This window comes from Lutjanus erythropterus, chromosome 8, assembly GCF_056507025.1.
Source record: "Lutjanus erythropterus isolate fLutEry1 chromosome 8, fLutEry1.hap2, whole genome shotgun sequence".
Taxonomy (NCBI): domain Eukaryota; kingdom Metazoa; phylum Chordata; class Actinopteri; order Lutjaniformes; family Lutjanidae; genus Lutjanus; species Lutjanus erythropterus.
Genome location: NC_139324.1, coordinates 4,665,194 through 4,679,004, shown reverse-complemented (window position 1 = coordinate 4,679,004; position 13,811 = coordinate 4,665,194). Strand labels below are relative to the sequence as shown.

Genomic DNA, 13,811 nt, shown 5'->3' with positions numbered 1-13,811 from the left:
CCAACCTCTAAATTTAAAAGTTCAGACTAAAAGACATCAGGGAACCAGATATAAGCTGGTTATCTCAAATCAAAACCACCACCGTCTCTCTTTTTAGTGAAAGTGGTGACATTTTGTGCAATATGTGCAATAAATAAAAATTATTGGAAGGCAATACTGTGCCTTCATCACTTCATCAGACTTCATAAATGTATCGCCTCTATTGACATCAGTCACTTTTTTAAGCCCTTGCATATGACTGCTGCTGCTTCTGAGTGTGACAGTATTAATGAGAGGCCAGGAAATCACACACCTTATCTCACAGCTTTATTCAAATGATGACCTCTGTTGGGCTCTCTGGCTCCACCTGCAGGTGTTACTGCAGACCTACCACCCTGCTGACTATTACCTCCTGAGCAAAGTTTGAAAATCCTCCACAACAAGTCAAAGTCCTGCATTACTCTACGGCAATGTATCATATTCTAGATGTTTATCATGTTTGTCCTGATCACACATCTCTTAAAAGACAACTTTTCATGAGCTCAGAAAAACAGCCCTGTTTTCAGCTTTGTGTCGTGGGTTTAAATTGTTTATTTAGCTTCTGAGGGAGGAGAATTTTCTCAACCCATAAAGAATGGGTATCAAACTCAGTTTCATCCCGGGCCACATCAGCATTCTGGTTATCTTTAAAGGCCTGGTTGTAATACAGATGTGTCTACATGTTATCATATATTACAATACTGCCCCTGCATTTGATTATTATTAATTTTTAGAAATAACTTAACAACAATTAATTCTGAAAGCAGAAATCTGGGATAAATAATGGTGGCAGAACTCAACAATTGTTGTCAACCTTTAAATTAATCAGCAACTATTTTGATTTCAGTTTGAGTGATATTTTAAGAACAACAGAAATGACACACCACTGTTGTTCTGTTAGCCATATGAAGATGATTTTGGTTTAACACAGTCACAAAAATGTAAGAAATTATTGAATGAATTAATAATATGAATTATAATTCATTATTATTTTAGGAAACCGCCTAAGTCCCAAAAGGTCCTAACGGGAAATGAATGTAACAAAAAAGAAAAAAAAAAAAAACAGGCTAAAAAATAGATGTAATAAAGTTGTAGTCACTCGAAAAGAAAAAAAAGAAAAACGTGGGGGATGATTGTTTTGCATTCATTTTTAGGGTGGAATTCTTTTTTTTTTTTGTTGAGCGCGTTCCCCACCCATGGACGCAGGTGTGTCTACCTGTCTTTTGGAAGTTTCAAACACGGAAGTTTTCGGACTATCCTGGCTCATTTTACTCCTGCACATATGCGTGTGCGGAAGGTTACGATTTTATTTTGTTTTAGACTGAAATAAGCAAGAACAACAACGACAACAACAACAACAACAACAACAGAAAGCTGTGCAGGCAGCGAGCGTACGCAGCTCTTGTGGACGTCAGGAACCAGGTTCCATCGGGAGTCCGATCCTATGGCATCCGGCGGCGGACAGATGTATCCGAGCAGCCCGGCGGAGGGAGCGGGGCTCGGGGAGAGCGTGTCCCTCCACGGCGGCAGCACGGAGAAGCTGAGCTCCTCCGCCGTCAATCGCCTCTTGATGGAGTTCCTCGTGTACTTCGGCAGAGCCGTCCTCGTCTTCTACCCCGTGTATGTGACAGGATATCTGGGCCTCAGTATCAGCTGGGTGCTGCTGTGCATGATGATGGTCACCTGGTGGAAGAAGAACCGGCAGTGGAAAGACGTCCGGATCGGAACCGCCATCGACTTTGTGGACAATGAAACACATGTGGTCCACAAGGAGCTGGAGGGTGCCTTACAGATGGCATCATGGGTAAGTGTTGTGCTTAATATGGGATACAGTAGGCTGCCATTATAGAGTTGTACCGTTTGTTACTGAGCATCTTTACTGGAGAAATATGTGTAAACTGCCTTGCGTAATAATTCCTCCTCCCCCTCCTCCTAATGCACTTTTAATGTTATTTATAGGGTTTTTATGTCTTTATAACAGCTCATAACAAATGTATATCTAATAGCTGGGAGCCTGAAATGAATTTGAGGTGCAGCACAATGTATTACGTTTTTGTTCTTATTCTGCTTTAGACGCCTATTTACATTGTTGAAGTTTAGACCAGTATTTCTCAAACTTTTACATTTTGTTTTTCCTGGGGATCTACTTTTTAAAAATGACAACCCATCTCAAACCAATTCAAAACTTCTACTATAATTTCTGGATCACCTTATTATCTTGATGTATGCATTTACACATTAAATACTTCATAATGAGAAATAAATGCATTTAAGCTGCCTTCTCATTGTTTTTATTCCCTTTCATCAAGAAAATACACAGCTCAAACTTTCAATGTAACTTACTGTAATAGATTTTTGAGTTTTGAGCCCAACTCAAACTCAAGTTTTGAAATAAACTGAGAAAAAGTTTTGCCAACCTGTAATCTTTAGTTGTCTAGTCTTTTGATAAATTTAAAAATTTGAGATTAAGAAACTCATAAAAATGTACTTCAAAAATTAAATGGTTTAAATAAAAAATATTAAAACATTTCACTTCCACGTTTCACTTTCACTTCAAAGGGATTACTCAGTAATTTTTGAAATACATTTTTTGGAGGCTTCTGAAACTCAAATATTCAAGTAAATTATCTCAACAAAACATTACTAGTTGGTAAAACATTTTCAAAACTGAAGAGTTTGAGTTTGGCTCAAAACTCAAAAATCTATTGAAGTTGCTGTGGCAGTTTTGGGGTTAATACCGTTTATTACACAGATTTGGTGCAAAATCTGTCCATTTTTGACCATCTGAGAATTAATAGAAATTGTCAAAAATTCTTCCAGAATACCACATGAAGATGCCAAGATCTTTAGGAATACCATATATAAAATCATGCTGTCATGTGATATCAAAAGTTTTTGTTATTTATATATGAATTGCGTTTTGGTGATTGGATGGTGAGCACTTATGTTGTAGAAATTGCTCAGAGACCACTTATTGTCCCTACAACAAGGAAAGCCATCCATCCTCTGAATGCCCTGGTTTGTGGTTGTGAAGTTTCTTTAGCCTCTGATCCCAGAGGCATACAATGGACTAGATCATTGGTTTCCAACCTGAGGTCCGGTCCCCCCTTAGGGGGCACCAGAAATCACTTTGTCTGGTCTGAAGTCCTCAAAATTAGATGTGCACATGTCAACTAAATCACAATTTATTCAAAACTCTGTATGTAAATACATTTAAAAAAGATATATTTCCTTATTCTCAATTAAGCTACTTAGCAGGCTACAGCTCTGTGACCACATAAGCCAGAAAAGTTCTCCAGCTTCCGGGTTTACTTCCTGGTTATACGGCCCCATGAATGTATGCAGTAGTGTTTCCCCCCCTTGCCTCCTGCCTGCAAGTTCCCACTTCCCACTTAACAAAACAGAATTTTAAATAGCTTTCTTTTTATCACTTTTTATCAAACACAGAGTACAGTATATCTAAAAGCCAAAGAATGTCCATTTTCATAGCCTGAAAGTTAAGTATACCGCAGCAGCCGCAGCTAATGCTAATGTCATTGCTAATGCCACGCCTGCAGTCAGCATCTTCAGGTGATTAAGCTTTAGCTTATTGGATACGTTGTTCTTGGAGAAAACTGGGCTCTTTGTTTCCTGTGATAACTGTCTTGGTTGGTTTAGCATTTTTACCAGCATTAGCCAACTCTAAGCTATTAGCTACATCTGAAATTTCTTACCAACATGGTGTGTAGTATGTCACAATAATGTGTGAGATTTATTAATATGTCCAAAACCTTAGTATGAAACAATAGAAACAACATTTTTTTTAATTACAGAGTACTAAAATAGGCACCGGTGGGTATCTGTACTGAATTCCAGGTACCGCATTGGAACCATATCAGTTCAAAGGTGAACGGTACCCAACCATGTTCACAAGTTCCATTCAAATTAGATGAATGCAATTGTGCTCATTGAATGAACAAGAATCTCAGCTTTGCTGTCCCAGTTTATGCAATTCAGATACTGTTTACAGAGAGAAGTATGCAGAAATACTCCAACAGAATAGGCAAAAATAACGCATTTATACTGCATGCAAAAAATTGCATGTTTTTTACCCCAAACAGCATGAGATTAGCATAAAGTGGGCATGTCTGAGAACCCATTTTCATTCAGATATCTTGAGGTCAGAGGTTAAGGGACTCTTTGCCACCATGCAGGTTTTTTTACTTGCCAGAATTTAACCTTCCTGAGAAGCATGGCATTGTTGGACTCTTTAGTCTTCCAGTTTCATTTGATACCTGTATCTTCACCCTGTCTTTAAAATCAGCCCACTGCAGCCTCTGAAGCAGAGCTATGTCAGCCACTCACGTGGACGTCCCATGACTTTTTGGAGTCACTGATATCTCTGCTGGTCAAACAAGGCAACACCAAGTATGCGGCAAAGTTGTGTAAAACATCCAGACACAACAAGTCCCATACCAGAGGACGTGTCACGCTCTCTGTTGCCTTGACTACAACACAAATTATTTGCATGACATGCCAGGCTCGGGCTGAACCTCCCATACGCAGAAATGGGAGAAGCCAGACGAACGTGCTTTTTTATTTTGCAGGAGGTTTCGATTATCCACATTTGGTTACACCACACCCGCTTTAACCAGTGACTCATGGGAGCTATGAAGGGGAGAGACACTCCAATTCCTCTTCTTATGGAGTCATAGGAGTGGCGTGAAAAAGAATTTATATAGAGAAAGAACTAAAACAATAAGTTAATGAAAATGTAAAAATGTAAAGAGAAATGAAAGAAATAAATAGAAACATAAAACATAAAAAAAAATAGTATTTCATTTATTTTCACATTTATTTGTTCATTTATTTTTGTATATGTTATATATTTAAAGAATACTTTATATTATTTTTACATACACATTTTAAATTAATTTCATATAATATTGTTTATTTCATTTTATCTTTGTATTTTTCCTTTTTTCCCTCTTTTATGTATTGTTTAACTACATAAATAGATAATAAATTAAATAATAAATTAAATGCTGATCATTAACAGTTTGTATTTGGTCTTTTTATTTCCACATTTATGTATCCTTGTATTTATTTCTCTTTATATTTCCACTTTTATTTATTATTTATTTATATATTCTATATATTTATATATTATTTATTATTCTTTTACAGATTTATTGTTTTTTTTATGGCACTCCTATGACTCCATATATTCTAACATCAGAGGAATGTAATAATGAACGGTGACTGAAATCAGATTATATTTCAACCATGGGAGCAGCTGTCTTACAACACGCTGTCTTTGTGTGTGAGACAGAGATGATGATGATGATGATGGTGGCGACATACTTTATGGTTTAAAACCTATAAGAGAATTCCATTTTAAGATATGCAGATTTATGATTTCCACCCAGTGTAAAACAGTTATATCATTGGATCTTATTTTACCCCATTTATAGGTGTTGAAAAATGTACTTTGAGTGTTTGGTAAGTTTCCCCTCTTAAGCATGGTACTGTACTTTATTTGGATCAGAGTTGGGCTCATCACATGTTCTGTGTTAAAACACGATTCCAACCCTCTTCTCCACATCCATTTGGAATGCTTCAAATTTCTGAAATGGGAAAATATGTTGACTTATTTCATTCTCATGAGGAGTTTTAAAATTTGCATGATGGATAATCAATTAAATAATTAATTACTGGCACGATTATGTCTTCCATCACCACCACCATGCATGCCTTTCTGTTGTTTGTGTTGGACAAAATATGTACAGACCCTCGTCTAACTTTCACTATCATGTTTTTTTTTTTCTTTTTCAAAGGTGCACTTTTCTGATGTTGAGAAAGTTGATTGGGTCAACAAGGTACAGTATCAAAATAAAGTTATGGTCTTACCTTTTTCTGCTTTTGTGGGTTAAAGAGATGATGTTAAGCATCAACTTGCTAAATCAGCTAAACCAGTGCTCAACCGAACACTTTCTACCCCTCCTGTCCTATCATGGAAGATGTCAGTGCTTGAAATTAGAGGGACAGTTCACTCCACAATCAAAAATACATAGTTTCCCCTGGCTTCTAGTGCTGTTTATCATCTATATTTTTTTTTTTTTGGTGTGTTGTGGAGATATCGGCCGTAGAGATGTCTGCCTTCTCTCCAGTATAACGGGACTATATATTATATGACACTTATATATAATGACACTCAGCTTGTGGTGCTCAAAGCACCAAAGAAATACTTTTGTAAAATTCAAAACCATCGTCTTCTTCCAAAAGTCATGACCCGGTTACTCAAGATAGTCCAAAGACCTGTTTATGTAGGAATTATTTTCTTTCTGCTGTATACCTGAACTACATTGTTTTATAAAAGAAATAAATAGGTCATGAGTTTTGGGAAGAGTCATTGGTTTTGAATTTTTGAATTTTTTTTTTGGTGCTTTGAGCACCACAAGTTGAGTGCCATTCAGTCCCATTACACTGGAGAGAAGGCAAACATCTCTACTGCCAATATTTCTCTGCTGCTCACACCAAAACTATTGAGATGGATAAACAGCACTGCAGGCCAGGGGGAAAAAAATGTATTTTTGATTTTGGGTTGAACTGTCCCTTTAAAATAACTCCACACAGCTGACGTGACGACAGCAGTGCTGCTTCTACTTGATGGTTGAGACTAATGGATCATATTGGACTCTCTACAAGCTAAAACTTGACTGTATGATTTGTCAAATGCTACAAAAACAGGTTCATGTGTGCTGCCTGAGTATTCCTCATGAAATTATATTTGCTATTTGGTTAAGGTGTGGAATGAAGGCGTTTTCACTCGCTCTGTTTTGCTCTGTGTGTTCAGGTGTTGGAGCAGGCCTGGCCTTTCTTTGGGATGTACATGGAGAAGCTCCTTAAAGAAAATATCCAGCCGGCCGTCAGGCTCTCCAGCCCCGCGCTCAAAACCTTCTCCTTCACCAAGATCCACTTCGGACACATAGTGAGTTTGAATGTGGATTTGGTTTACATTTGTCTCTTTCAATTATATATATTTATTTAATATTACTTTTCAATTTCCAGATTTGTCTTCCCATTACTTGTTGCCACTTTTAAAGCCAGTAACAAAATCTTTCTCTGGCTTCTTTTCCTGTTTTATCTGATCAACTGAGAGCATAGTGCCTCATTAAAGGGATAGTTTGGATTATTTGAAACTGGACTTTATGAGGTGCTTACCCAAAGTCAGTGCAATACTTACAGTAGATGCTACATGCTTAGACATAAAAATCAGTATCAGTCTAAGTGTATTCTAAGATATATTGGGGTATTCTGCACTAACAATGTTTTTGACAATATGACAAAATACTGAAAAGTATTTTTGGTTTAGGACTCACAATAGCTACTCTCCTTGCAGGAGTTTTGGGCGTTTTCATATTCATTACGCTCCTCCTTGAGGTGGTAAAATAATTTTGTCATATTGCCCGTTTGGCTGTTCAAGTCTTCTTGTACTTCTAACATATTACCATGGTTTATTGTACATCTGACCTTCCCCATTTTGGAATCAATTCCTCCACTACAGAGCCGTTATCAATGTTGCTTTCACTTTCAGCCTCACGTGTCGTCACTGTGAAGTTACTCTGTCAGGGAGTTGTGATTTTATCACAGTACGATTTTATTTATCATGAAAAAATGATAACGATATATAGTGAATGATACAATAAGGCAAACCCCCAGTGTATGCTATATTTTCACTTTACCTTGCTTTCAGGCATTTTTTTTTTCTGATGGGAAACTGCTGTTACATAAGCCATAAGTTCTTGTTCAAGCAGACTCCTTTTGCAAAAATGGGAATTTTATGTCACAGAACACAGGAGTTGATGACCTGCTGTTGCTTCGATCGGTTAGTTTGCTTTGTCTCATTGTGTAACTTTGATGAATCCAACTAACTTTTTAAAACATTGCAGTCGCACAATAACACACATCGCGGCAGTGGTAAACCAGCGTCTCGTGCTCTGTGCTCTGTGAGGTAAAATTACAAATTTTGCCAGTGGAGTCTGGAGGAGAGAGATTGATGTTTGGCTTGTGTAATGGGGGTTTTGTGTCGGAAAAGGCTACCTGATGGCAAGTAAAGCAATGAAAATATCCTAAAATACTGAACACTTAAGCTGGCACTCTTTTTTTTCCATTGACATTTTTTTATGTGGCTAAAATCTGACCCTTTCCACGGCACAACATTACTTAGCTTCATATACTAGACTAGACTCCTGCTTCTTCAAACTGGGAGCACAGGTACTACTGTGACTAATGCACTGATTATTGATAAGTACCTCATACAACCCCACTTCAAAGAATCCATACAATCTCTTTAAAAATGGTTGAGGAAGTTCCTTTAAAATGTTTCCTTGATTCCAGCCTCTCAGGATCTCTGGAATGAAAGCGTACACACATGAAGTGGATCAGAGGGAGGTGGTTCTGGACATGAATATCTGGTTAGACACATTTCTTAGTTCAAAACTTTTTCTATCATGTGTTTTGGTCCCTCTGTTCACTGTAGACTCCAGTGTCCAGTCATTTTCTTCTCATCAACACTTTTCACTTTGCAGTTATGACGGTGACGTGGACATCGACGCTGTGGTGAAGGAGCCGATCACAGCTGGTGTCAAAGGACTTCAAGTGGGCAACTCATTTTTTAGTATTCTCTGATTATGCTACCCTCATCATCGCCATTATCAACATCACTATATGTGTTTACTGGTCTTTACTGTCCTGAATTTTCCAGCTCAAGGGGATGCTGAGGGTCATTTTGGAGCCACTTATTGGTGACGCACCGCTGGTGGGAGGAGTCACCTTTTTTTTCATTCGTCGCCCTGTGAGTGCCCATTGGCTTTTTCGTTTCTTACCTGTCATCAGTTCAGCTGTACGATTAGCCAAGTTTAAACCTCTAAATATTTTTCCTTTAGACTCTGGAAATCAACTGGACTGGCATGACCAACCTGTTGGACACCCCTGCCTTCAGGTTAGTTTCCACAAAAAACTCTCTGACTCTTTCAGTGCCAATGATACTAAATGTGTGTGTCAGAGCCTTTCCAGCGAGCCAGCACAATAACAGCAAATAGCTCTTTGCAGACACTTTAAAGGGATAGTTTGGATTTTTTGAATGGGGAAAGACAGACAGGAGTAGCAATGAGAAAGCTAAGCAATGTACTGTTATGGACACGGTCAGCAGCAAAACATATTTGGGTCATTCTACAGAAACTCTGCTGAAATTCATTTTTCTTACATACCTAAAACATATTTAATAGCAATTACATACTTCTAAACTTGATGAATCCACAAGAAGAATTTAAAGGGACAGTTACGTTAATATTTTATTATACTTTTACTATAGTTAAAGGAGAAGTGTGTGATTTCCAGTGGCATCTAACGTTCAAACCTTAGATTGCAACTAAGAGGATTTACCCCGACACCGCCCCTCTCTCACCAAGAGTACGGTGGCTGTCAGCGGACAAAATGGCGAGCGAAAGCTGTCTCACAACAAACTACAATTATGTGTGTAGGATGAATTACCTGTCCAGCAGAAAACAGGCAAACTCGGCGTCACTGTGAAAACGTTTGTCCTCCATCAGCGATTTCCTTCATGTAAACACTATGCCGATGTTGATTCGTGTTTTTGCCGTTTCCTGTCATGCTTGTGTTTACTTTCTTCGCGTCTCCACTTCTTGGATGACGGGGATTCACTGTCCGCTGCTTTTTGTTCTGGTACAGTGTATGTATGATCCTCCATTTGTCAAAACTGTGCCAGTCAAGGTTCACAATGCTAAATGGTCTACCAGCAATCACCCGCGTCTATCCTCCCTGTCTACTTCCGTGTTTACGTTGCGACGTCTACGTAAGGTCGCCATGGGCTTCCCAAGACTCACTGTTAGTGCAGTTTGTAAGTCGACCCGACAGTATGTAACTATAAATGACTATTTCTAAAGTAATGGGAACATATAGATTATGAGTTTACGTTGATTGATAATAATAAATAACATACTTATATATAATATATCTCATTTATGTACATAAATTCCTGTAATTATTACACACTGGTCCTTTAACACACTGACTATGGATAAGAACCTCATACAACCTTGCCTCAAATAATCCGAACTATCCCTTTAATATTCAAACTCATATATAGAGGCATAAATGGTCACACCAACATTGCTATTTAGTCGTCTGGTTGTAAAGCTCTGTCATCTTGTCTGTCTCCTTCCAGTTCGTTGTCTGACGAGGCCATCATGGGCATCATTGCTTCGCTCATGGTGTTGCCCAACCGCATGTGTGTGCCCCTCATAGACCAGGTCAAAGTGGACCAGATGAGGTTCCCACTACCTCGTGTATGTAAGATATACTTTCCATTGTAAGCATTAATCTTCATCTTATCACTCGCATTTTCAAGTACTACACCACTGCATACTTTATGATAAAAGTCCCCCGCCAAAATAAAAGCTGTAAAGCTGATTTAGATGTCATTGGGTTTATGCAGGTGAACATCTTTTTCTTTTATGTGAGACAATAATGTTTGAATCTTGCTCTCCTTGCCGTCTCCTCAGGGGGTGGTGAGGGTCCACTTGCTGGAGGCCAGAGACCTGGTTGCCAAGGACACCTACATGATGGGTTTAGTGAAAGGCAAATCAGACCCCTACGCAACAATCAGAGTCGGCAACCGGCATTTCAAAAGCAGGACCATCAAAGAGAATTTGAACCCCAAGTGGAATGAAGTATATGAGGTAATCCTGTTACATGTAATCCATTACTCCCCAAGCCTGGTCATATTAGTGTAACTTTTCTCTACCCTGCATCTGTTCTGGTATGCTACACCAGCATACTGCTAAATTCCTTCACGTTTCCTTGTTTATGAAAGGTTAAAGACAAATACTTTTGTCACAGATTGTGTCGTAGAACTACTGAAGTTGTTCCCATACAGATACCAGTATCGGAAATGCCTCTGATTCAGCCTAAAATGCTGGATTTGGTTTCAGCGAGTGAGCGAGTCCATACACCAATTTGAAAAAATGTACTTTATTAGCTCTGAAACAGATTTTTGTTTAACCTGATCTTGGCCATACAACAATGATAACAAACATATCACATCCACACAGGTTAGTTATATACAGCTGTTAAAAAATAATATTTTTTAACACACTCAGATCAGAATGGTACTCAGTATAGGCTGATATGCATAGTTCAGGTTTTGTAATTGGTACTGGGAAGGTAAAAATGGTAATGGAATATCTCTAAAATTTCTTGTAGCGGCTCAGTTGGATAGCTGAGGTTGCCTCTAATTTTTCTTTCAGTTTCTCTCAGTAGTTACAACATTTTCATTGTCAGTATCCCTCTTCTGTGTGTAATCTGCTAAAACCTTTCTTGAAATGCTTTAGAAACCTAATAGACCTTTGTCATTGCAGCCATATAGATATGAAATAGTTGGGTAAACACACATGTTACCAGTGATACTAATTAAGGCCCTGTTCCATTTTGTATGATAGAGCCTCTCTAGTGTGCCAACATGCACAATAGCAGCAGCTAGGATCTGTTTGACCTGAATGGAATGGAACCTTAATTGGTGTCATCGGTAAAGCCAGTGTTTGTGCTTCTATTTCATGATAAAACGGCTCCTGTGAAAAAAGGTTTACTCACACTGACTTTCCCCTCTGAAAAACAATTCAACAACATCCACTTTTTCTTCATCTGTGTGCAGTTTGTCGTCCACGAGGCTCCGGGGCAAGAGTTGGAGGTGGAGCTTTTTGATGAGGACACAGATAAAGATGACTTCATTGGAAGGTAAGAAGTTCTCTAATAACAACACAAACAAGTGGAGTTAATGCTGTGTGAGTCACTGTATTGACTTTATGGTATATACAGTAAGTCATCTAAGACAGAGGTTTACAAAGTGAGGGGGGGCTCCAAGCCATTTCAGGTCAGGCTCAATGAATGGAAGTAGTATTAGTTATGAAAAAGAGATTAAATAAAATACCTTCAATCTGTGTGATTTAGTTGAGTTAGTTCAGTTATACTGTATTGGGGGATTTTACTGGGAATTTCCCATTTTCCCAGAGTCAGAAAAGTTTTTGTGTATTTGGTGGGAAAACAGAAATATTAGCCTATCTTGGCACAATTGTTGAGTGTCTGCAGGATCAAGTCGCATAATAATGATATTATAGCTGCTTTTTTCCCAGTTTTTGTCTGAGGGGATGCCCACAGTCTCAGTCCTTTAAAACCGAATATTTTCTTAAGCATTAAATAATACCCTGCCATGTAGGGATGAGTGATATTGATTTTTTGATGATATCTGATATGCTGATACTTTTCAGCTCATTTTGGCTAATTGCCAATGCTGATATAAGCATTTGTTTTTTTCCACCTAATTGCAGGAAACATCAAATCTCTCTTGTAGTAAAATTGAAATACTATTCTGCCTTCTCTTATTAAAAATTATGAGATACCAACCTTTTTTTTTTTTTGCCGATGACTGTTTCTCTTTGTTCTTCACAAATCTGACAAAGATCAGGATTGTGGGACTTCAGTGGGTACAGTTTGCTGTGAAAAATAGTATATATAGTGTTAGTGTTTAAAATCAAATGTGTTTAAATATTAGTGCGATGAGGGTTTCATTTGTCAACATTATCATCTCAGGTATCTACTCGATTTGGGAGAAGTGAAGAAGGAGAAAGAAATGGATCAGGTGAGATTTAATTTAACGTAGTGGAAATGTTGAATAAAGTGATTTGTGCCTCATAAGAGCATTTCTTTCCTCTTCTGTAGGAAAATCAGTAGTATTCACAAAATTGACTGCCTGTGGTACTACAGGAGACTGACCACTGTCTCCTACTGTTTTAATTCCTTATGAAACGTCTTGCAGCAGGAGCAAGTGTTCAGTGTAACCCCTTCCCCTCCTTCCCTCCCTGCCGTGGACCCATTTTTGACATTGTTTGGGGGGGACAGGAGAACTAAGGGGGGAAATAACAGGTCAACAGTATATGCTACATGAAATTCAAATACATCATCTGACAGTTGACATTTGAGATGCAGCTCAGCACTCTGTGTCAAGTTTTTCTAGTCATGACCGCTTGAGAATGGTTAAATATAGTCAAAATTTCCACCAAAATGCCACATTAAGACATCAAAAAATTGAGAATCGCTGTAGAAAAAAAATCATGCTGCGATTTGGTATCAAAAACTTTTGACATTTAGAGTTTTCTGCAAGAATGGTATTTTTCAGCGATTGGATGGCGAGTATTTCTGTTCTTGGAGTTGCTCAGAAACTCCTGATTGTCAATAAATGTACGGGAATCCATCCATCCTCTCAGTGCTCCGGCTAGTTTGTTGTTGAGAAGTTTCACAAGGCTGTGATTATCCTAGGTAACTTTATACAGTGAGGTTGAGTTTCAAAAAAATAGTCTCACTACAATGAAATGGTTACTGAAGGGACTAACATCATCCCACATGAATCCAAGTGGGCTCATTGAAACTAGAAGAGTCTCAACTTTCCAGTCAGATCCAGTGCTGTTTTAGGAACCCCAGTACGCTGAAATATTCAAATAGAATAGACAAAAATAACACATTTATACTGCATGCAAAACATAGATAAGCCTTTATATGAGTGATCATGGTGATAACTGAAATCCTCTCACTGTTGTAGTGGTTTCCTCTGGAAGGGGTCCAGAGTGGAGAAGTTCACCTCAAGCTCCAGTGGCTGGCCCTGAACACTGACCCCAGCCTGCTGACAGAGGTAACCTCACTGTTGCTTTCATTTCTTTCATCAGAATGATGTCAGCCAT

General features: G+C 38.3%; 1 protein-coding gene across 1 annotated transcript in view; it reads left to right on the top strand.

The window, feature by feature from the left end:
* The first annotated feature begins 1,373 nt into the window (after window positions 1-1,373).
* Window positions 1,374-13,811, top strand: part of esyt3 (extended synaptotagmin-like protein 3) — a 30,292-nt gene continuing 17,854 nt past the window's right edge. Inside the window, exons 1-12 of the mRNA XM_084724268.1 lie at window positions 1,374-1,822; window positions 5,835-5,876; window positions 6,854-6,988; window positions 8,398-8,474; window positions 8,589-8,658; window positions 8,765-8,854; window positions 8,946-9,001; window positions 10,247-10,367; window positions 10,584-10,760; window positions 11,732-11,814; window positions 12,667-12,715; window positions 13,673-13,762. Coding sequence (XP_084580394.1) covers window positions 1,463-1,822; window positions 5,835-5,876; window positions 6,854-6,988; window positions 8,398-8,474; window positions 8,589-8,658; window positions 8,765-8,854; window positions 8,946-9,001; window positions 10,247-10,367; window positions 10,584-10,760; window positions 11,732-11,814; window positions 12,667-12,715; window positions 13,673-13,762 — 1,350 coding nt within the window. The 5' untranslated portion in view covers window positions 1,374-1,462. The remainder of the gene's footprint in view (window positions 1,823-5,834; window positions 5,877-6,853; window positions 6,989-8,397; window positions 8,475-8,588; window positions 8,659-8,764; window positions 8,855-8,945; window positions 9,002-10,246; window positions 10,368-10,583; window positions 10,761-11,731; window positions 11,815-12,666; window positions 12,716-13,672; window positions 13,763-13,811) is intronic.